Genomic DNA, 24,012 nt, shown 5'->3' with positions numbered 1-24,012 from the left:
CTGAAGTAGTTGCACTCAACTCAGCCATCAGAGCCCATACCAGCAGTGCCCGTTCTACAGCCACCTCCTAGGTGGGAAGAATGCCAGGCTACAGACAAAGCTTCTGAATAAGGCCTATTGAGGGCCCAATCCACACCCACTGGAACATTTGTCCAGTGTTTAAGGGCTTTGCATCCTGATATTAGCTTTCTATAAAAGAGTTCAATTCAACAATACTTTCTAATGCATGGCAAATCATTAATGTGCCCTTTGGATTCCTGGTAATAACCTTAATCATACTGAATTCCTTTATAGTCTTAGGGCTTTTATGAGAATACCACTGTGATTTAACATTATTGACAAACCCTTATGAGGAAATACAACCACTTTCTTGCTCAGGTAATGTTCTAATTAGCAACATCTTGCTGTGACAATTGCTGCTATAAAAGAAGTACCATTTATAGATGGTATTACATATGCAGCATGTGCTGCGTGCACATCCAAGCATCCTGTTATGTGCTAAGTGGCTTGGAAGACAGTGGAAGATACACATGCAGAAGAACATTTGAAAACACTTTAGGTGTAATGCAAAGTAACTTTTTGTGTATCCAAGGCTGTAAATGAAATAATAGAGCCTTAGAAGAAGAATCTAAGTATGGTTGATTAAGTCTACGTTAGGTGCTTCCGGTATTCCTGTATCATATTTAGGTCTCCTGGGTACTGTTAAGTATTGTCAGCCAGCAAACTAATTTCATGCTCGAGTGGACTAATACAAGCATAGGCCTCTGCTGCTTTGTATGTTCAGGCTACAGTATGTTGTAATAAAGTGAGAAGTGGAGAAAAAATAAAGCAGAATTAAGAACTGTCACATGGAATAATAATCAATATCCACCAGTAAAATCAAATGCTAAGGTAGCCTGAGCAGTAGTTTGTCCAGGTCAATAAACTGTGAGCATGTTCACTTCAATGGGCTTTGGATCAACTCCTTCGAGTTCTGTATTTGAGTGGATAGGTATGGTAACTTACAGCTGTACAGGCAGAAGTAAGCTGCAGAAATGGATTTTTTTTTTTTAAATGAAGGAATTTTTCTAGTTGTAAATTTTGTCCATTCTAGAGCATTTGACTCTTGGCCAATATCGATTAGTATAGTATTTCTGTACAAAATATGCCTATATTCCTCTCATGGTAAAGCATAAATCTTGATACTGTTTAGATTTAACATGCAACAGCTGTCTGTGGTGGCTTAATGCAGCTGAAAAAAACATTAAGGGAAAAATGAAAGCAGTTCTGCAAGCTGGATTGCCTTACTGAGGCCTTGGCTGTATGAAGTGCTATGTGCTTGTAGTGGGGATTGAAAGTCTGCTGAATAGCTTCAGAACTGGTCCTTGGTAAATCTGGGAGGAATGACTCAAATATCTCAGCCCTGGGGTGTAGGCAAAGGTTCCTTAGGCTGGGGCACTGTTGGCTCCCCAATGGGCATGAAGCAGGTGGTGGTGCTTGCAGAGAAAGGGGCTTCTTAAAATTTAGCTGCTAGAACAGGAAATTAGGCAGACCCAGACAAAAACTTACAGATATGTTATCTCTGTGTCTAAAGCACTGGTTCACCGATAATAATAATAAAACAAAAAGTCCAATTCAGTCAGTGGCATGCTAGGCTGGAACTTTACTAGGTTTGCTGTCCCTCTCCCCTTTACTCCCCTGGCTCCAGCAACCCATGTGGAAGGTACATTAACAGCCTCTGCTGAGAGCCCCACAAAAGGCAGACTACAGAGTCTCCAATTCGACTTCTCTACATTTTTGTCAACTTTCTGACTTACTTGGTGGGCTGCCAGATCCTATGCAGTGGATGAACCTTGGAAATGTTTCAGAAACATTCCCAAAAATAACATTTTGACTTTTAAAATAAGCTTTGGAGTTGTTTTGTACCCAAAAAAATTAAAATGTCTTTTTTTTTTTAATGAATATTTTTAAAACTTAGAACTCCTTGTGGGATGAGGATTGTAGTTTCTAGCTATTGCAGATATTAACATGGTTTAATATAGGTTTACATGAAAGGAAGTGGCATAGTCGCACAAAGACCCATGCAGTTATATTGGGCTTGGTAGCCTCAATGAAACATTCTTTTTGTTGTGGTCCTTGTCATCAGAAATTGAAAGAATCCCTTGAACAGCACAAACCAAATGTATGCTACGTCAAATGAGCCAGGATGTTAAATGCAAAAAACTGGTGATTCTACACTAAATTGTCTAGAATAAGCTGTAGGCCAGGCTCTGCCTTAGATACCAAACAGAACTCCTACAAAAATCAATGACTGTTCGATGCCAAGTACAGAAAATAGAACCTGGCCCTGCATGTCTCCAAAGGACAGCAACATGGATTCAGTAGCAGCTTACAGAACGTTTTTTTGGACTTCACTGTGAATCTCTTATCGCACTGAATCAGTTTGCCTTTTCTTAGCTCGCAACAGCAATGATATGCTCGCGTTTTCCACTAGTATCATGCCTGCACTATTTAAGCATTATTTTGAAAATTGAGTTTTGAAATCCTATAAAGTTTCCCCAATGTTTCCCTATTCCTTCCTTTAAAGGCAAAAATACTGCATACTATGAAGACATTAAAGAAATCTTATATAATAGCTTAGCTACCAGTGAAGTAAAGAGTAAAGCCTTTGGAGAGGAAAAAAGAAAAAGTTCACTCTCAGAATGACTTTAAAATGAAATTAGACTATGAAAAAGAATCCAACCTTTCTGTTGTCTTCGATTGTCAGTTTTTCTTCATAACTATTTTTTTCTTTGCTATTTTTTCAGCTCTAAACATGTAAATAGATCTTTCCACAGTGTATTGAGTAAGAATGAAAAATCTAAATAGCAAAAAATTCAAACTTTATCTCCTTTTGATTATATTTTGTGGAACCAAAGTTCCTGCAGCTCCTGTCTTCCTTCAGAATCATGGTGGGGAAAGGGTGAGTTCAAAGATTTATGTTGTGCAGTAAAAACAAGAAACTGTCACAAATCTTTACATAAGTCTTTATGCAACAGAATCGTGAAAAGTAGCATGTGTCAAATACTGTAAAATAACCTTTTTTTTTTTTTTTTTTCATTTAGAACTTTGTATTTTTTATTCATAGCTGGTATTTAACTTATTTTTAGTAATATTTTCTTGTAAAAAATACCTGGACAGGAAAGAGACTTTCAAGGAACTGAGGTGAGACAAACTTCCCAAATGAGAATTTTACTTGCATAATCAATGTGGATTGTTTAAGAATTGTTCATTCAGTTTTCCTTCTGTGAATGGAGGACAAACTGAGGTCACTTATTATTCTGGCTAATCATTATCCATGTTTATTTATTAGGTTAATTTGCAGAGTTTCAACAATCTTGCGTCCTTGGAAAGGGTCAGGTAATGGCCCCAAATCAGATATACTGATTATCTGTGCCGTAAAAAGAACAATGAGTTTTCATAGATCGCAAGCTTTCAAATGTGTTGTTTGAATGAGGTTTGAACCAAGTTTAGGCAATTAGTGCTACTAATAAAATGTCTTTTGGGGACCTTGTCCTTCTCAAGTTTGCAGTGCTTGACAGAGCTTTATGATAGTCAACTGCTCTTGTGTCATGCTTATGTAATGATGTCTCATGTAATGATGTCCACTCCAATCCATTGACTGGTATTTTTGCCTTCCTCTCAGATTTTATTATGATCTGCTTGTAACACCTGCAAAACCTGATCCCTGTGCTAGATTAGCACTTCTCCTCTGTGGATCCCACCTTTTGCTAGCAGCGAATTCTACATTACTGTTTGTGTGAGCTACTTGAATTTGCTTATATTGCCTTATCTGATGCTTCTTTGGTTCATAACAAAACTGAAGTCTCTGATGTAGAGTTATCTTTACTCAGTTTGGAAGCTCTCTAGCAAAATAAGGTCTTGGTCCAAAGCTAGGACACTGAGTACTATTTTACTCTTGTCACTGAAGTGATAAATATTACCAAATCAGAATATTAGTAATTAAGAAAACTTTCCTTCTCTAGCAAGTGAAAGAAAATGGTGTGCACACGCATGCTTTTACTGCCTCTTGTCTTTTCTTTCCAAAACATCTATTTCCGATAGGTCAGTCGCAAGTCACCTCTTAAGGAACATTCAGCTGAAGGCCACAAAATGCTGAATTTTTCTTTGATTGTCAGTTCACCCTGGAATGGACTTTTGCTTTTAGCAGCTTTCCCATTTTCTCACAGGCACAGAATAGTACTTATCTTACTTTATAGGCAGCCATTATGTCTGTTTTATCCATGTACAAAGCACAGGAGAAATAAAATGATAGCTGCCCTGATAAGTTAAGGAGGATAAACTAAAGTCTACAAATAATGCAATTCCTTTTGGCTGATTGATTTCAGGTAAGTGCAAGGGACACAAACAACCTTTTTGAAACTGAAATGAATGCATCTGAATGATGGATAACTGCAGTTCAAGTAGAAATGCTTTTAGAAGTTGCTTTATGGAGAATTGGCTCTCACAGTCCCAGACTCCTGCTTCTATTCAGGGTAACTGAATGTTAGTTCCTCAAATTCAAAAGAAATCTGTAAAGGAGGAGAAACCTCTCCTCCTCCTCCTATTTGTGACAGTGTGCATGTGAGGGCACCAAAAATCACAGCTCAGTGGAAGTCAGACAGCAATATTCCTAGGAGGACTTGCCAACTTGGAGAGATATGAAGGATGCAGGTGTGTCACCGTAACACCTACAGTACCCATGCTTGCCAGCTGACAACAACTATCCTACCTCTTCTCAGCCCTCATATCTGCCAAAGATAGGTAGCCCTAGAGCTTTGGTCATTTGGTCTTGGCCACATCACGCAATCCCGTCTTACCCCGCTGCCAGAGAAAAAAGGATTAGACTTGGCTGTAGGTGTGCACAAGGTCTATCTTTTTCAGTTTAACACTTATGAAATATTAAAAGAAACTTATCATGAATGTAAAGCTATCCTCTCTCTTCCTTCTCTTTTTACTTTCCTCTATTGTAGTTTTGCATGTTTTCATATTACAAAGTAACTATTCTTTTCTCAATATAAATTTGAGCCTGTGGTATTAAAGAGTAAGCTCACCTTTTAAATGTACGTATCCTGCTACATAATGTAGGCTTCTCCTTATGAAGATCATGAGCATTTATGGATGGAGACATCTTAGCAGATACATTATGTTCCCTTTTTTATCTTCACTTTCAGTTATTTCTGCATTTTTGTGTCCCAAATACCTTCTCCTCTCAGTACACAGTGTAAGAAGCAGAACAGTGCAGTCATCTTCCTGACTGATGCTACAGAACAGCCAGTGAGAGCAACAATGACCCCACACCAGGCACTCAGTATTGTATGAATACAGAGAGAGCAAGAAGTCTTAGTGGACACAAAGCCTTGTGTAATATTGTATTAAACTAGAAATTATTGCAGGAGGTTAGTCCAAAGGAGCTGGAAAAGCAGGTAAAGACTCTTTGCAAGACATGCTTAGATTCATTTTACTTTGATTTTAAGCAATAGATTGTGACTGGGAATACAGGCCTACGATGACGAGAAAGAATTCCAACTCTAGACAGGGATACAATGTCTTGGGATTAGGCAATAAGAAACAGTGATACTCTTATATACAACCTGGCTGCAGTAAGCAAGTAAAGACTGAGAAGAGTTAAAAGCAAATTGCTACTAGCTGGGAGCAAAGCTACAATTTTGTGGGATGCATGGGACTGGACAACTTTGCTCACCATTTATTTGAGCTCTGCCCTTATGTACACAGGTTCTTGTCCTTGCAGGACAAAATTTCCACCTACTTATTCATTAGCTAAACTTGGCTACATCTGCTTTGGAGAAAAAACAACAACCACAAAACCCCATCAACAATACAAAGACATGCTTATAGAGCTGTTTTTTTTCCCCCAAACAAATTCTTAAAATTTTTTTCCTTCCTCACATCTCCACTAGCCTTTAGGAGTATACCACAGCTTCAAATGGTAGTGTACCAAAAGGCTGTAAAAACAAGGAAGCTGAAATAAATTCAGTGGAATTTACCCACTGTCAGATACCAAGTATTTTGTTTTATATTGTAATTGTTTAAATTACTGAAATGAATATCCAAGATGTTATCTTGGATCAGCATCCTCACTTATGATGACTTAAATGATGTCGTCTTCACTTTTGTTATTCCAATATTAACATTTCTTAGCCTAGATTTTAGAGAACAGTATGTTTTTCTTAGACGTCAATACCTGTTTCAAAGATACTTGCTTAAAGAAAACAACCCATATTGAATCCATCTGACTCTGGATCAGGAGTCAGATGGACTCCTACTTTTTCATTCAGAACAAAAATAAAATCTGATTCTTAGTCTTTTTTTTTTTTTTTTGTACAGTTCTACCCTAGTTGGGCCCTTTTCTGTTGTCTAATACACACCTTTTTGACTTCTTCAGTGTTGTTTCTTCCCTTTAGCTTTTTGCCCATGAAATGAACAGGCATATAGGAGGTGTTATTGCCAGAAGAATGAGCATATTTGTGTTAAAGCCTAAGAGCAAATGTCGAAATATAGAAATGTTGCAGTCATGTATACTTTTGAAGTATATTACCAAAAAGATTGTTATTTTTCAGTATGTTTTCTTCGGAAACTTTATTATAATCCTCTGTACAACCTTGCACTAGGCATAAGTGCTGTGCTACATGACAATTTCTTGTTTTAAATTTAGCAGCACAGCTTTGTAGCATTAGGCAGAGAAAAGCAAACCTAGAAAGCTGGGGTGGATAATTTCTGTCTCCCTGAAAATAATGTATTTCAGAAATATAGTGAATAAATAAATGCTCAGTGCTGCAAGTCACAGCATTAGTGAGTTGAACTGTTATTGTATATGGACATACATTTTTGGTATTAGTAAAATATGGATGTACTGTTTGTAATGAAAATATATTTCAGGATATTGGCATGGCTATAATTTCTGAAAATCTGAATTCTGAAGGAAGATTATGACTTGAAGAGATTGAAAAGAATGTACTCTTTTTAAGAATCTTTAAAAGAAAACACAAACACTTTTACAATATTTTCCTGAAGTGCAAAAGACTTAGAAACCAGATTTTCTAGAGTAGAGCATCAGAAACCCCATTTCAAGATCTGTACTATACAGAAAACCTCTGAGAAGACAGTAGAAAAGACAACCTTTGTTTTCACTTCTGGTGAATGAATTCTACAGTCTTTTCGCTTTGCATGTAGTGATGTCCAACTATTTCATATTGATTTCTGTCTTTTCCTTCTGTCTCAATCCCTTGTTTTCTAGCTTTACCCTTGTTGCCTCTTTCATTCTTTTTTCATACCTTTGCCCAATTCTTGCCTTTCTTGGACATGTTTTCTTGTTTTCTCTCTCTCTTCTTTTTCCCTTTCAGAGCACAAAAATTTATTTATTTTTTCCCTGTTCATCTGTCCCTTTCAACTTACAGCTGCTAATACACAACCACAGGCTATTCCTTCTGAAAAAGAAGTGGGACTGGGTGGTATTTAAACCAGTTATGCTTGTACTCAGCATTAATTTTTAAACATTTTCCACTTCATACTGCATTTACCTACTATTTCTAAGTATCCTTAAATAATTGTCCTAGGGAAACATTTTAATTCTAAGCACTTCTTGGCCCTTAAAACTGCTCTGGTAGTTGAATTAGGGTAATGCATTCATTTTTAACCAAGAAAATGTTTTTTTCTTTTTTTCCATCAGAAGTCTCTTTGAAGGATAACTTCACTTGAACTCCTCTTAGGAAGCTATATTCCCCAAGGGTAGCATTTTATCTGCTGAAATATTTCATGCTAGTTTGCTGTAGCTCATATCAGAAAAAAGCATACATGTAGTTGGAACGTTAATTTCTGCTGAGTAGTGAAGGGCAATGGAATAATTAATAGATGTGTTACTGAATAATGGAGACTATTGGTAGAGCTTTGCATGTATGTGTGGAACTTAGCAGGAGGACTTCTGTTATATTCATTGTGTTTTCTGTTAAAGGCTTAGGGCACGATTGTTATCATGGGATCTCACTGATATCTATGCAAAGCCTCTCCAGAGTCAGATTAAAATGACAAATTAGAATTGTAGCTTTAACGTCTCTTTGCCACCAGCAGTAGTGACAGCATGGGTGTCAAAGAGTGTATGCTCTACCTTTGCTTTGGGAAGATGTAGCTGCAAGTGTTTTGTCTCAGTAGGAATGTGAATGGAAGCACAAAAGCTCAGAAATCTAAGGAATGTGAAGTATGAGCTCCAGGGAAATCCTGGGAGCTACATCTTCACAATGGGTGCATCCTTCTCTGCGGTTTGTAAGAGGTGTGGGCAAACCAGTGTTTTCTTATTTTTGCTTCTTCTTGGTTAGCTACCGCTCTGAGGATATAAAAGTTCAGAAGCCACTGGGCTGCTTCAGTCTATATAATCTCTTGGTTTCCCAAACACAGAATTTACACCAGATCTGATTTATAACTGGCTTAGTTTTCTCCTGCGATTTAAAAAGGTTAATTTGTTTAAACCTATTGACTATATACTGCTGTAGGGCAGAGGTTCTGATCGCAGCTGGTTCTCACTGCTATAGCCTCACCACTGCACTGCCCTGCTTCTCAACAACTTCTGTGTATTTGAACTTTGAAGAATTCTTCTCCTTACAAAAGTGTAATTTCTTTTAATGTGTTTAGAAATGTTTAACATGTTTCTGAACATACAGCCTTTTTTTTTTTTGAGTATTTTGAAGGTGCCAGTTGTAATGAAACTATCATCTGTGGCTTATAACAGAAAAGGATACCTGTGATCAAAGGCATACCATACTCTGAACAGCCATGCGCTCTCAGCTTTGGTTGTATTTTTATCCGAGTTAGATGTACTCTGCAAAATGAATAAATAAAAAAGTGAAAAGCATTTTTATGTCATAAATAAAATATGAAGTTCTAATATTAAAAATACATGTCAAAGTGAATTACAATTAACTGCTTTTTTTTTTCCTTTTAATTTAAAAAGCCTCTTTCGTGCAGGAATGTCATCTCTGTGAATGGGTTCATGAGTAAATGGGCTCATATAGCACATTTCTCATAGCTATATACTCACTAGAAGAGTGCAGCATTTAGTTTTTTAATGATTCCAATTTTATTAAGCAGCTGAGAAGCACTATATTCTAAGATCAATAGAATGATATTTCGATTTAATTGCTATTGTGGGATTACTTCAGTTTACTCCTACAAGCTCAGATGCTATTTGCGTATGGCTAACAAAATGTCATTCCCAAAGGGAACCTGATATTCTAATAATTATGACACTACTTTCTGTGCTTCTTTCCAAGGTTATAGGAACACAGGAGAATAGTAAGGGTAATTATAAGTACCAAAATGCACTGACTCAAAACACTGCTTTCGATGTGTCAACCTAACTCTGGGGCACAGGTAGATGGGCTGTCATTTTACTCAATGTCATATTTTGGAATGATGCATTTGTAACAGTCTTCTGTGCAGACAGATAGTTTGGTCATGCTCTGGGCATCACAGCGGAAGAACCAGGGGCAGGATGGAATTAGGAATGGGACTGCCAGCTCTCTAAAGGATACTTCATTATTGTCTTGTGTCTGTTTTGCTGCAAGCTAGATTTCTTTTTAATGGAAATGTTTTTCTTTGTGCAATTTTAAACCAATTTAATAATTTTTCTTTTAATCTAATAGTACATTAAAATTTTATTTTCCTGTAATACATAAACATGCATGTAAATGGGCCAATGTTAATAATATTAATGGATAAGGTTATATGGAGACAGAAACTATGTTGTAGCTGTTGCTGAGTTTGCTAACAGCAGAGCTGGTCGCAGTGAATTTACAAATGCACTGAATAGGCCAAGTATTATTCTTGGGTTCAGATTCTTTATTACTGAATTGAGTATTTCAGGACAGAATCTAGTAGCTGGGAGGGTTGGAGGGGGGTAGAAGATGGTGCTAATCCCTAAGAGAGCAGCAGAGCACTCTTCTAGGCCCTCGATATCTTAACAGTGCATTTTGACAAGATAGACACAGATGGGAAAAAGGGTCAAAAGGCTTAAATGGGAAGTGTGATGGCAGGTAAGATCTATGTTAGGTCAGTTCTGGGATAAACCGTACAGAAAAAAAAATACTGAAAGAAAGAGGACAGTGAAGGACTAAGGTGGACAGAGATACAGATGAGAAGAGGACAATCATGAAAAGAGACATCGTGATGGAGTGGGCTGCAGCAAACAGCCAATGAGCACAATGCAGAGGAAGGATACTTAAAAGCACAGCGAGCTCTGCAAATGGCCCTTGTGTACTTGGTTTTCATACTAACATCTCCAGGAGCCATAATTGCCAATTAATTCCTCTTTCCAAACTCACTGTATCTCTAGCTTCTTCTTGCATTCATGTTTCCATGTGAAAGCAGTGGACAAAAAAGTCTGCCCCAGAGTATAACTCTCCCAGAGTATGCAGGTCCTGCCTTGGGCCTATTTTTATTTCTTGAATTAATGTTTACTGCTGCTTTGCTCCACACCTGATCTGCTGGGCTGGAACCTCTGGCTGCTTTGAGCTCTGAAGGTGTTGCACCTTCCTCCTGTATATGAAACCTGTGCTGTCTTGTCAGCTTTTGCATTAATAGGAACGTGCGTAGTTCTCTGTCGTGCAGTTCCTGCAGAAGCAGAACAGTTAAGGGAAGGCAGGAGATGTCAGTGTGAATGCTTTTGGGCTGTTGCTGGTCTTAGGATCCTACGGTCTTAAAAAGTAGCTTTTTACTTTCCCTGCAGTTCAGGGAGGTAACAGCTGGGGAGACAGCTCATCTCCTCTTCTGGACACAAATTTCTCTGTGAAGTGAAATGCCAATGTTTCTCATCCCCTACTCGGGAACTGGCGATTCTTCTAATTAGTCCCTTGCAATAAATTCACCAACCAGTGGTGGATGAAGCTGATGGGGAAAGGTACTAATACTGTCCTTTATTATACTAATAAAGATATAGTCATAGTTAAACTATGAACATAATCTTGACAGAGATTATTTTGATAGGTGTTTTATCAGGTGTCCAGTTTTCTCCTGAGATCAATACTACATCTACCCCAGTCTTCCAAAATGTTTGTAGAAAATGTATCACACTGTCTTGCTGGAGATTAACATAGCAGAATTTCTGAGCTACAAACACCATCTGAATAAAAAATGTTATTTACTTTTTTTTTTTAATGGGGAAATTAATTAAAAAGCTCATTGCCATGAAAGCTTTTGTCTTTTTTTCTTTGTTGTTAATAGATCAATTTTGTAACTCTGCTTAGTCATTATTTATCCTGCATTCTGCTAATTAGAGTTAGCTTTTGGTGTTTATACTCTGAATGTATACAATATGCAGCAAAGTGACTGCTTTTGGTTATTTCTATATCTAATTTTTATATGATAATATATGCTATCTGTAGCAGTCCATCAGTAAATAAATAGATATGAGTGTAAGGCTGATTTTTCTTCTGTTAATGCTTTTGTAATGATAATGATTTGATGGTAAACACATTTTAAGGAAAAGCAAGGCAGAACTGATGCAAAGAAACTGAAAGATGTTTTTGATGTATGAGATTATAGCATTGTGAAATACAGATGGTAATTATAAATTAGAATACTCTATACCTTTGCTAGGGAACGAGCCCTGGATTTCCAAGTCTTACAACTAGTCCAGGTCTTACAACTAGAATTGGAATTTGCTGTTGGCTGACTGCCCAAAATACTGGTTGAGCCAGCCCAGGATAAAACAGTGAGCATCATCAGAAGTCCTACAACTGTGTACAAGGAACTTGTAACTTAAATAAGTTACATAGTAGGCTTAGTACATAGTAGTACTTAAATAAGTAGGCATACATAAAAAATTAAACTCTAAGGTGCCAACATCATTGCCTGTGTATTAGTACATGTATAGATATAACAAGCTTTAATTCAGGGCATACTCTTTTGGTCTTGTGAGGTTACCTACGTTCTGCCAAATGGGATGTCATTTTGATAAGAACTCAAAATATAATTGAGGTCTTACTTGTCTTGTTTGGACATTAGAGTCAGTTTTCATCATGTATAAAGTTTGCGTCAGCTCATATCTTGAACTTTCCTTTCTAGGGCTGTTGCTTTTCGTTCCCTATAATAACATTCTTTTAGGTGGATGACGGTTGTTTATATGGGGTATACATGAGAAAAATGACTTATTTTATTGTGAAGACACGCTTAATGTAGTAAGAAAATGAAAAGCAGGTAAAATAAAAATATCATGTTAGGAATAAAGGGAAAGGAAAAAAGACAAGGGGAGGGGAAGAGTAATGAAAGAGATGAGATAAAAGAGAAAATTAAAAGAAATAACCTAGAATAATTTGAACAACTCTGATATGTACTTAGTTAAAGAGGGTTACAGGCGACGCTGTAGAGATCTGAATTAGTAAAAGATTGAGATGTCAAATACAAAAAGCTCAGTGAAATCACAATGGAAGACCACAGGGTAGAAGAAATCATAGCAGCAAAGTTATCTTCCAAGGTAAAATTTATTCTGTAAGGAGTGCTGACTTGGACATGACAGGGCATGAAAGGTGTTATATTTATTTACACCTTCTGTATTCTGTTGCAGAGTTTTGTCAACAGAGATAGGTGTTGATTCACAGGGCACAGCTGGGACACTGGATGTGTTACTGTTATTCATAAACATGATTATTTTCATTTTTAATACAAGGAGGAGGAAACCAGAAGCCTGTTGGCTTCTGAAGAAATCCTGTTTTCACAAAACATATTAATTCAGTCAATATGTATACTGGTCAATTCAGCATTCTGTTATGTTGCTAATTTGTGACTGCTGCGAAGGAGAATATTTCCAAAATTAAATAGTTCTGAAATCCTAGCAAGAACAGATTAACATTAAGAATAAGGTTCTGTGTCCTGTCTTTGGTCAGAATTTGGGCAGAGGCATTGTGTAGGGATTACTACCAAGATGCTTAGGAGAGTGATATTAGTGATTAGTCCCTTCAGCTTCAAAATAAATCAATATCTTGTCTTGGTGAAATGGAGTGATAGCCCTTTTAATAGTGACTGAGGTGTAAAAACTAAGGATACGATCAGATATGAATCATCTTTTTCTGTCTTTTCAGAGATACTTTAAGACATTTAGGCACCTGAATTCCAGTTTCAATGAGTGTTGAGACTCTGAATACCTCTTATTCATGTTTTGCTCTAACTCATTTTCTACATTTCTCTCATTTTTCGATAATTCCAATTTCACTTCTAGTTGGGTAGTCTGAAGGAATGCATGGGATGGTATTACCTAGAAAGAGGAAGACAGTATTCTTTTTTGACACTCTTTTTGTTTTTTCACTTTGGCAATTTGTCAACTGTCATGCTGATTTTCCCTAGTCCTACTGGTGTTCCATTTACCAAGCTGGAGGATGTCCTGTTTGTGTACTGACTCTCATACAGATTTATACTGCTGTTGCAGACAGTGCCGTACTTGAAACAATTCCATACGTATATGACAAAAAAAAAAAAAAAGGGAGGTTGACAGATGAACAGCTGCAGCTTGCTAGATAGCCTCTTTTAGTTTAAAGTTTTCAAGTTCTCAATACACTCAGGTTTCAATGTTAAAATATTTTCAGAAACGTGACCTATTAGGATTAAGCATTACATGCTTTCCTTTTTTAATCCAGGAAATTAAATGTTGTCATGAAATGTCTCATTTCCATAAGCGTGACATTTGGATGGTGATAAATAGTTGAATTTATGAAGGCCATACTTCTATTATTTTGCTTATTAGACTTCCCAGGATATCTTTGCATTCATTTATAATTTTCTTCAAAGCTCTATAACATTTTCAGTTACAAAATTTTAATGATACAAACGCAATGAAAAATATATCTCCTTTCTTTGTACCTTGTACTATAAAGATACTTTACAGCTCCTTTTTATTTTTAATTTACCTGTTTTAACAATTTCCAGCTATAACGCTATATTTGACAAACACATTCTGCCAACTTCTGAATAGCTTTTAATTCAGCACATACATCTGAAATCCCAACGTACCTGGCTTGCAGCTTGTCCTTTGAGGTCTTCATCTGGATCTACACCAACTCTGTTTTTAAAAAAACAAACAACAACATGGTAGTGGTCTGATGTATAAGAGAGCTTTGAGGATAGAAATTTTTCTCTCATTTCCTACTAGGTGAACAATGCAGAGGAGCTGACAAAACATTAAGATCACTTTTCAAATCAAGAAGTTCAAGTTGTTACAAACACCAAGACTGTTAAACTGCTGCTACTTGTAACAGCTGAGATTTGGTCTTCACCTTAGCTTTGATTCATATCTGGTAAAAGACAACCAAGTCAACCAAGGAGGAACTGGAGTTTAAGAGGGATATGGAGGAGATGGCAGGACTGAGGAGTTTCTTGACTATGCTGCATCACAGATGGCTTGTAGCATTTGGCAGGGCTTTGTTTGGCACACAGAGTACAAGGGAGCAAACCAGAGGGCCAAGGAGGTTGCAGTGAGTGATATGCAAGATGATGAGAACCTGGAAAGCACTTTACTTATATGGACAGGGAAAAAAAATTGCATTATTAAAGTGACATGATGGAAGAATTGGCATACTTTGAGTCCAGCTGATGCTCAGAACTGAAGACAAATGCAACTGAGAGATGTTATGAGCTGAACAACAGAGGAAGGCTTGTGCTGATGTTCACACCAAGAAAGGAAAAAGCAGAGAGCGGTCACTGGAATCTGAAGTCCACAGCTAGCAAACAGCACGTCTCACAAGCTCCCACATATTACCAGTTCCACTCAGCTAACGCAGAATTACTGACATGAAGAAAATGTATTAATTCCCCAGATACTCATTTAAGGTCACTGTGCTGTTTTTCTGACAATCCAACTTCTTGAGTATGTTTTTGCTTCCAGTAATATATTTTACACAAACATATTAAAACAATATATTTTAAAATCATATTTAATATTAACAATTACATACTCAACATTCTTTCCTGTAAATATTATGCATAAACTTTTCAGTCAGAGACAACGACAGGAACTACATGCAAAGTAGCAATTTTTTATATGTAAATAGTGGATGGAAGAGTTGAAAGGAGGTTTGTTTCTGTCACAGTTTTTGAGTTTCAACGAAGCTGTGTCCTCCAGGCACAAGTATTTCTATCTTTGTATTAATAATAATGATCCTGATACTGACTCAACAAGGAGACAATGAACAGCTGTTTCTTTTCCTTTTTGTCCCGTTCTTTAAATTGCTAGAACAAGTTTCTAATGGCACTAACCTATTCGTTAGTTTAGAGTACAGGCAAATTAATTTTTTTCCATTTCATTAAAACAAACATTTACATGGGAAAAGAAACATACATGAAGGTTTAACCACCTGACACTGGATTTGTAGAGAAGCATGGTATTTAGGGCCTTCTCTGTGCTCAGCATTGTGCAAAGCAGGCCCTGCAGCGCAGAGTGTATGGCTTGGTGGCAGCAGGATAGGAAGGCTGCTACAGCCGGAGGTGTGACTGTCCCAGACTCAAAAAGCAGGTCAGAACCAGAAAGAAAAATTGAGTCTCCTAAATCCAATTGTACATCCACTTATTGGACTGTGCTTATTCACTGGATGTGTTCACCGACATTACTTGGCCAATGCAGAAAAACACCAGAAGTACAATAGTTAAGGGACTGCACAGTTCTGGGAAAAAAAAAAAATCAGAGCATTTACGCATGATAGGTATAGCTGAAAGGCTACAGCACAAACTTCCACACACTCTCTTCTCCTTAATGAGCTTGACTTGACCTCAAAGAATCAGTCTCCTGGGACAGAAGTAATTTAGCCTTCGTGCAGCTCTGAACTTACTGGAGTTGAGAAACTGCCAGTTCTGACTGATTGTGTGTGTTGGAGTTGTGATGCGTTTAATTACAGAATGAGCTAAGACAACAGCAAGCATTTCACCCGAGACTAAAAGAACTGTAAGCACGAATACGAAAAAGGCTAGACAGTGGGACCAACAGGAACTGGTTTCTGGCTGCTATGCTATTTCAGCAACAGTGATATAACTGCTAACTAATGGGGAACAACAGGAATCCACTGGCGCAGAAAAAATCTAGGCTTAAAGAGTTTTGCAGGATTTGTTTTTTCCTGTGGTATGCTTAAGCTTCTCTGCATGTACAATGTTGAGTTCTTATGACTATACAGATAACTAGTGCTTCTGCCTTGTTTGTTCTGTACACAATAGATTATTATAATATAGCACAGACAAAGATATTCAAATGAAATCTTAGCAGGAGTATTGCAATATAAAGCCAGAAAAAACAGCAATAAGTATGTAATGTAATCACACTTCTGTCTTAGATTTTTCACATATGAAAAAGGAAAGGAATGCCACAGAGCTACAGCTGATGCTTTCTTTTTGGTCTGTTCTCTGCTGTTATTTAAAACAGGCATGCATGCCATTGTCCTTCTTCTCATGGAAAAGTATCTCATTCTCAGATAACACTGTCTTATCTACTGGACCAGATCTTACTTTGCATTCTATGAGAGACTTTCTTAATGTATTAGAATTAATAAAAAAAAAGTAATAATTTGAATGTTAGCAATTTTATTAAGTATACACTAAGCAGACTCAGTTCAGTTAGTTCTGAAATTGAGGCTAATTATTTCATATCTAGACATAGGCTCGGAAGCCTAACATCAGGCACCTAACATTGAAAACCATAGTCTGCTATAATTAACTCTGATATAGCTGATATGAACTAGAATGCTATTTTTAAATTGCAAATATTGAAAAAACAAAGCATAGCAAATTGCATGAGACAGTCAAGACAAATGAAATTAAGCAGTTATGCGCTTCAAATTTACATCCTTGACCTCCTCAGAAGACCTGCAGCATCTAATGTTCTTACCACTAGAATCTGCAAAATTGAAATTTGTCTCAATTACTATGAAGATCTCTAAGAAATATTCAACTCTTAATGTTGTTACGAGCATCATTTCCCATTTAACATTCTCAATTTTCAATTTCTGTGAGAAGATTTAATGGATGAAGAGAAAAATATTTTCTGAACTTAGCATTATTTTTCCTTCCTTGCTGTCAATTATGTTCCTTTTCTCCTGTCATCTTGTCTTACTGCTTGAATTCTCCCTGTTCCATCCTTCTGTCTCACTTCCTGATTGTGCTCTATTCCTTGTTCATTTCTTCTTGACTCTTCTAAAAACTGTTGCTTTTATTTCTACCTTTCTGTTTTGTACCTTTTTATTCTCTGTATTAAGCATTTTGGATAACCTCTTAACAAATCTATTTGGATTGATTGTCCTGGTTTCAGGTAGGACAGAGTTAATTTTCCTCCTAGTAGCTGGTAGGGTGCTATGTTTTGGATTAGGATGAGAAGAGCGCTGATAACATGCTGATGTTTTAATTGTTGTAGAGCAGTGCTTACACCAAGCCAAGGACTTTCCAGCTTCTCGCTCTGTCCTGCTAGCGAGCAGGCTAGGGATGCAGCAGGAGCTGGGAGGGGACAGACCCAGGACAGCTGACCCAAACTGGCCAAAGGGGTATTCCATACCATCTGACGTCATGCTGAACAATATATAGGGGTGGCTAGCCGGGGTGGGGGGCCGGCTGCTCGGGGATAGGCTGGGCATCGGTCAACGGGTGGTGAGCAATTGCATTGTGCATCACTTATTTCGTACACATTATTACTATTACTATTATTATTATTATTATTATTATTATTATTATTATTATTATTATTGTTATTCTTTTCCCTGTCTTAATAAACTGTCTTTATCTCAACTCACAGACTTCACTTTCCCGTTTCTCTCCCCCATCCCGGAGAGGGAGGGGGGAGGGTGAGCGAATGGCTGTGTAGTGTTTGGCTGCCAGCCGGGCTAAACCACAACAGTCCATTTGGCACCCAACGTGGGGCTCGAAGGGTTGAGATATCGACAGATTTGACCAGAGTGTGTTAAACTAAAATTGGTATAAGTATTCGACCTGCTTAATAGTTGCTAGTCACAATGTTGATTGCCTTAATCTCAAGTCTGCTGTGCCTGTTTCCCAAATTGAGTTTTATAGCAAGTTACTTTCTGTATGTGCTCCCTGACGTGCTGTTTATCCTCTCCGGGCCCTGGTTTAAGATTGTTATGGTGCTGTGTGGTGTAACGATGGCTTATGAAATGATGAGATATCTGGTCATGACTCTAACCTGGTATTTGTACTCAGCACTGTCGTCGACTCTATACTTCGGAAACCATATCTCAGAAACTATTAGCAATTACACCTATTGCCTTTTTTCATCAGGGAGTCAATCTGTGGAGGGGACAGGGGAAGATATTTTTTCCTACCTGTTCACTCTCCCTTCCTCCTTCACCACCCTCTTATCCCCCGAGCTAGTTACGGTAGCTCTCCAAGATGTTGAATATCCTTGGGATACTCAGACCAGCATGTTCTTGTTGTTATGTCTCCTGAATGCGCTTCAGGTTTTGTTTAAGGTTAAACAACTACTTAGGAATCTCATCCGGAGATCTGTCTTGAGGCGGGATATTTGCGAGTGGCAGGGAGTGTGGGAGGATATGGGCAGGTTTCTAGAGCAGTGGGCACCTCCAGTGTTTTGGACATTCACCCCTGAACAACTGCAAAATCCTAAAAAACTGGTAGAATGCTTGAAAAAAAGGTGTCATGACTCTGGCAGTTCCAAAGTGACACAAATCACTGTGGCGTGCTGGGGTCTGGCTTGTGCCTATCGAGCTGCAGGTGATGCTACTATCAACCTAGTGACAGACCCTGCGGCCGTTCCAGCTCCAGCTCCCGCAGCCGTTCCAGCTCCAGCTCCCGCAGCCGTCCCGGCTCCAGCTCCCGCAGCCGTCCCGGCTCCAGCTCCCGCAGCCGTTCCAGCTCCCGCAGCCGTTCCAGCTCCAGCTCCTGCAGCCGTTCCAGCCCCTGCAGCTGCTTCAGCTCCTGCAGCCGCTCCCACTCCTGTGGCTGGGTCGGAGAAATGAACTGTAGCAGTGCAAGTTGCCCCTGCAGAGGGTACTCCAACCCCTGTGGCAGACCCTGTGGCTGGGTCGGACAAATGAACTGTAGCAGTGCAAGTTGCCCCTGCAGAGGGTACTCCAACCCCTGTGGCAGACCCTGTGGCTGGGTCGGAGAAACGAACTGTAGCAGTGCAAGTTGCCCCTGCAGAGGGTACTCCAACCCCTGTGGCAGACCCTGTGGCTGGGTCGGAGAAACGAACTGTAGCAGTGCAAGTTGCCCCTGCAGAGGGTACTCCAACCCCTGTGGACGAACCCTGTGGCTGGGTCGGAGAAACGAACTGTAGCAGTGCAAGTTGCCCCTGTAGAAAAGGTGAAAAAATGGTATAGAGACTCAGGTCGTTTAGAACGCAGAAAGTCTTCTGCTAAGTCTGGGTGTGGAGAAGACGAGGCTGGGCCATCAAGTGTGCAGGAGGATGAAGATGAGGATGAGGATGTCAGAAAATCAACAGTAACTACCCGAACCCTATACCAGCGTGAGCTACGAGATGTGCGAAAAGATTTTGGTCGCTGTATAGGTGAACAGCTTGTCACCTGGCTGCTCCGGTGCTGGGACGCTGGAGCCAATGGTGTGGAATTAGAGGGCAGGGAAGCCAAGCGGTTGGGATCCCTTGCTAGAGATGAAAGCATTGACAAAGCAATTGGAGATGGAGCATGATCTCACAGCCTCTGGAGGCGTCTCCTGTTAGCTGTGAAGGGAAGGTACCCCTACAAGGAAGAACTTGCATGTCTACCAGTCAAGTGGACCACCATGGAGAAGGGAATTCAGTACCTGAGGGAATTAGCCGTACGGGAAGTAATTTATAAGGACCTAGACGACGCACAAACATCCACAGATCCAGATGAAGTCCAGTGTATCCGACCCATGTGGCGGAAGTTTGTACGGAATGCACCATCAACATGGGCCAGCACATTGTCAATAATAACCTGGAAAGACGGTGAAGATCCCACAGTGGGTGACATGGCTAAACAACTCTGGGAGTATGAAGGAAATCTCTCCACTTCCCTACAGGCCTGCGTCTTGGCTGTGGAGAAACTCTCTGAAGAGTTCCACCAACTTAAAGAGAATTTATCTTCCCCCCCACCTGAACAAACCAGTGGCCACCAACTAAAAGAGAATACTTTGGAGAAACTTTTTGAAGAGGTCCACCAACTTAAAGAGAGTGTATTTTCTTCCCCACCTGTACAAACCAGCGTCTCGGCAATTAGGGGTAAACGTGCATCCGTGCAAAGAAGACAATATGGTGGGTACACACCCTGCGCCACCCTGTGGTTTTACCTACGTGACCATGGAGAGGACATGAGAAAATGGGATGGAAAATCTACTGAGACCCTTGAGGCACGGGTACGTGAGTTGCAAAAGAAAACAATCGGGAGAAAGGGGTTCTCTGAAAAGTTTGCTGCTCCAACTTCTAGCAGGCAGTCTTTTAAACACAGAAACGAAGATTCTGACCAGGTCTAGAGGGGCCCTGCCTCCAGCCAGGGGGAGGAAAGGGACAACCGAGTTTATTGGACTGTGTGGATTCGATGGCCTGGCACGTCTGACGCACAGAAGTATAAGGCTCTAGTAGACACCGGTGCACAATGTACTCTAATGCCATCAAGCTGTAAAGGGCCAGAGCCCATCTGTATTTATGGCGTGACAGGGGGATCCCAGCAGTTAACTGTATTGGAAGCTGAAGTGAGTCTAACCGGAAATGAGTGGCAAAAGCACCGTATTGTGACTGGCCCGGATGCTCCATGCATCCTTGGCATAGACTATCTTAGAAGAGGATATTTCAAGGACCCAAAAGGGTTCCGCTGGGCTTTTGGCATAGCTGCCTTAGAGACAGAGGACATTAAACAGTTGTCTACCTTGCCCGGTCTCTCAGAGGACCCTTCTGTTGTGGGGTTGCTGAGGGTTGAAGAACAGCAAGTGCCAATCGCTACCACAACTGTGCACCGGCGGCAATATCGCACCAACCGAGACTCCCTGATTCCCATCCACGAGCTAATTCGTCAAATGGAGAGCCAAGGAGTGATCAGCAAGACCCATTCACCTTTTAATAGTCCCATATGGCCAGTGCGAAAGTCTAATGGTGAGTGCAGACTAACAGTGGACTATCGTGGCCTGAACGAAGTCACGCCACCACTGACTGAGTGCTGCAGTGCCGGACATGCTAGAACTCCAGTATGAACTGGAATCAAAGGCAGCCAAGTGGTATGCCACAATTGATATTGCTAATGCATTTTTCTCCATCCCTCTAGCAGCAGAGTGCAGGCCACAGTTTGCTTTCACTTGGAGGGGAGTCCAATATACTTGGAATCGGCTGCCCCAGGGGTGGAAACATAGCCCTACCATTTGCCATGGACTGATCCAGTCTGCGCTGGAGCAGGGGGAGGCTCCTGAACACCTGCAGTACATCGATGACATCATTGTGTGGGGTGACACGGCAGAGGAAGTTTTCGAGAAAGGGAAGAAAATAGTCCAAAATCCTTCTGAAGGCCGGTTTTGCCATAAAACAAAATAAAGTTAAAGGACCTGCACGAGAGATCCAGTTTTTAGGAATAAAATGGCAAGATGGACGTCGTCAAATCCCAATGGATGTGATCAACAAAATAACAGCTATGTCTCCACCAACTAGCAAAAAGGAAACACAAACTTTCCTAGGTGTCGTGGGGTTTTGGAGAATGCATATTCCAAATTACAGTCTGATTGTAAACCCGCTCTACCAAGTAACTCGTAAGAAAAATGCTTTTGAATGGGGCCCTGAGCAACGACAAGCCTTTGAACAAATTAAACAGGAAATAGTTCATGCAGTAGCCCTTGGGCCAGTCCGAACAGGACCAGATGTAAAGAATGTGCTCTACACCGCAGCCGGGGAGAATGGTCCCACCTGGAGCCTCTGGCAGAAAGAACCTGGGGAAACTCGAGGTCGACCCCTGGGGTTTTGGAGTCGGGGATACAGAGGATCTGAGGCCCGCTATACTCCAACCGAAAAGGAGATATTGGCAGCATATGAGGGAGTTCGATCTGCTTCGGAAGTGGTCGGTACTGAAGCGCAGCTCCTCCTGGCACCCCGACTGCCGGTACTGGGGTGGATGTTCAAAGGAAGGGTCCCCTCTACACATCATGCAACTGATGCTACATGGAGCAAGTGGGTTGCACTGATTACTCAGCGGGCTCCAATAGGAAACCCCAGTCGCCCAGGAATCCTGGAAGTGATTATGGACTGGCCAGAAGGCAAGTACTTTGGGATATCATCAGAGGAGGAGGTGGTCCATGCTGAAGAAGCCCCACTGTACAACAAGCTACCAGAGAATGAGAAGAAATATGCCCTGTTCACTGATGGGTCCTGTCGTATGGTGGGAAAGCATCGGAGATGGAAAGCTGCTGTATGGAGTCCTACACGACGAGTTGCAGAAGCTGCTGAGGGAGAAGGTGAATCGAGTCAGTTTGCAGAAGTGAAACCCATCCAGCTGGCCTTAGATATTGCTGAACGAGAAAAGTGGCCAGTTCTCTATCTCTATACTGATTCATGGATGGTAGCAAATGCCCTGTGGGGGTGGCTACAGCAATGGAAGCAGAACAACTGGGAACGCCGGGGAAAACCCATCTGGGCTGCTGCATTGTGGCAAGATATTGCTGCCCGGGTAGAGAACCTGGTTGTAAAGGTACGCCATGTAGATGCTCATGTGCCCAAGAATTGGGCTACTGAAGAACATCAAAACAACCAGCAGGTGGATCAGGCTGCTAAGATTGAAGTGGCTCAGGTGGACCTGGACTGGCAACATAAAGGTGAATTATTTATAGCCCGATGGGCCCATGACACCTCAGGCCATCAAGGTAGAGATGCAACATACAGATGGGCTCGTGACCGAGGGGTGGACCTGACCATGGACACCGTAGCACAGGTTATTCATGATTGTGAAACATGTGCTGCAATTAAACAAGCCAAACGGTCAAAGCCTCTCTGGTATGGAGGACGATGGCTGAAATACAAATATGGAGAGGCCTGGCAGATTGATTACATCACACTCCCCCAAACCCGCAACGGCAAGCGCCACGTACTTACAATGGTGGAAGCAACCACCGGATGGCTGGAAACATATCCTGTGCCCCATGCCACCGCCCGGAACACTATCCTGGGCCTTGAAAAGCAAGTCCTATGGCGACATGGCACCCCAGAAAGAATTGAGTCAGACAATGGGACTCATTTCTGAAACAACCTTATAGACACTTGGGCCAAAGAACATGGTATTGAGTGGGTGTATCACATCCCCTATCATGCACCAGCCTCCGGGAAAGTTGAACGATACAATGGACTGTTAAAGACTACACTGAAAGCAATGGGTGCTGGGACATTCAAAAATTGGGAAACACATTTGGCAAAGGCCACCTGGTTAGTCAATACTAGAGGATCTGCCAACCGAGCTGGACCTGCCCAATCAAACCTGTTACGCACTGTAGAAGGGGATAAAGTTCCTGTAGTGCACGTAAGAAACATGCTGGGTAAGACAGTCTGGGCTACTCCTGCCTCAGGAAAAGGCAAGCCCATTCGTGGGATTGCTTTTGCCCAGGGACCTGGATGCACTTGGTGGGTAATGCAAAAGAATGGGGAGGTTCGGTGTGTACCTCAAGGGGACCTAATACTGGGTGAGAATAGCCCATGAGTTGAATTGTAGTATGTTAATTATCATATAACACTGTATGTCATCACTACCATGGTTGCTATATATCATAGATGAAAATGGTGATTAGTTAGAAGGTATTGGAAAGAGTGTAACCTGAGCATGACATAAATGGTATGGAATAAGGGGTGGATATCTGTCCTGGTTTCAGGTAGGACAGAGTTAATTTTCCTCCTAGTAGCTGGCAGGGTGCTATGTTTTGGATTAGGATGAGAAGAGCGCTGATAACATGCTGATGTTTTAATTGTTGTAGAGCAGTGCTTACACCAAGCCAAGGACTTTCCAGCTTCTCGCTCTGTCCTGCTAGCGAGCAGGCTAGGGATGC

At 40.5% G+C, this 24,012-nt stretch overlaps 1 protein-coding gene across 2 annotated transcripts in view; it reads right to left on the bottom strand.

The window, feature by feature from the left end:
• Positions 1-24,012, bottom strand: part of SLC9A9 (solute carrier family 9 member A9) — a 216,164-nt gene that overhangs the window by 46,169 nt on the left and 145,983 nt on the right. For both annotated transcript variants that reach the window (XM_035544998.2, XM_035545004.2), the window contains exons 13-14: positions 14,032-14,080; positions 8,772-8,851 (exon numbers count right to left, since the gene is read on the bottom strand). In XM_035544998.2, coding sequence (XP_035400891.1) covers positions 8,772-8,851; positions 14,032-14,080 — 129 coding nt within the window. The remainder of the gene's footprint in view (positions 1-8,771; positions 8,852-14,031; positions 14,081-24,012) is intronic.

This window comes from Cygnus atratus, chromosome 9, assembly GCF_013377495.2.
Source record: "Cygnus atratus isolate AKBS03 ecotype Queensland, Australia chromosome 9, CAtr_DNAZoo_HiC_assembly, whole genome shotgun sequence".
NCBI classification, from domain to species: domain Eukaryota; kingdom Metazoa; phylum Chordata; class Aves; order Anseriformes; family Anatidae; genus Cygnus; species Cygnus atratus.
Note: the sequence above shows the minus strand (reverse complement) of the source record. Positions and strands in the feature narration are given on the sequence as shown.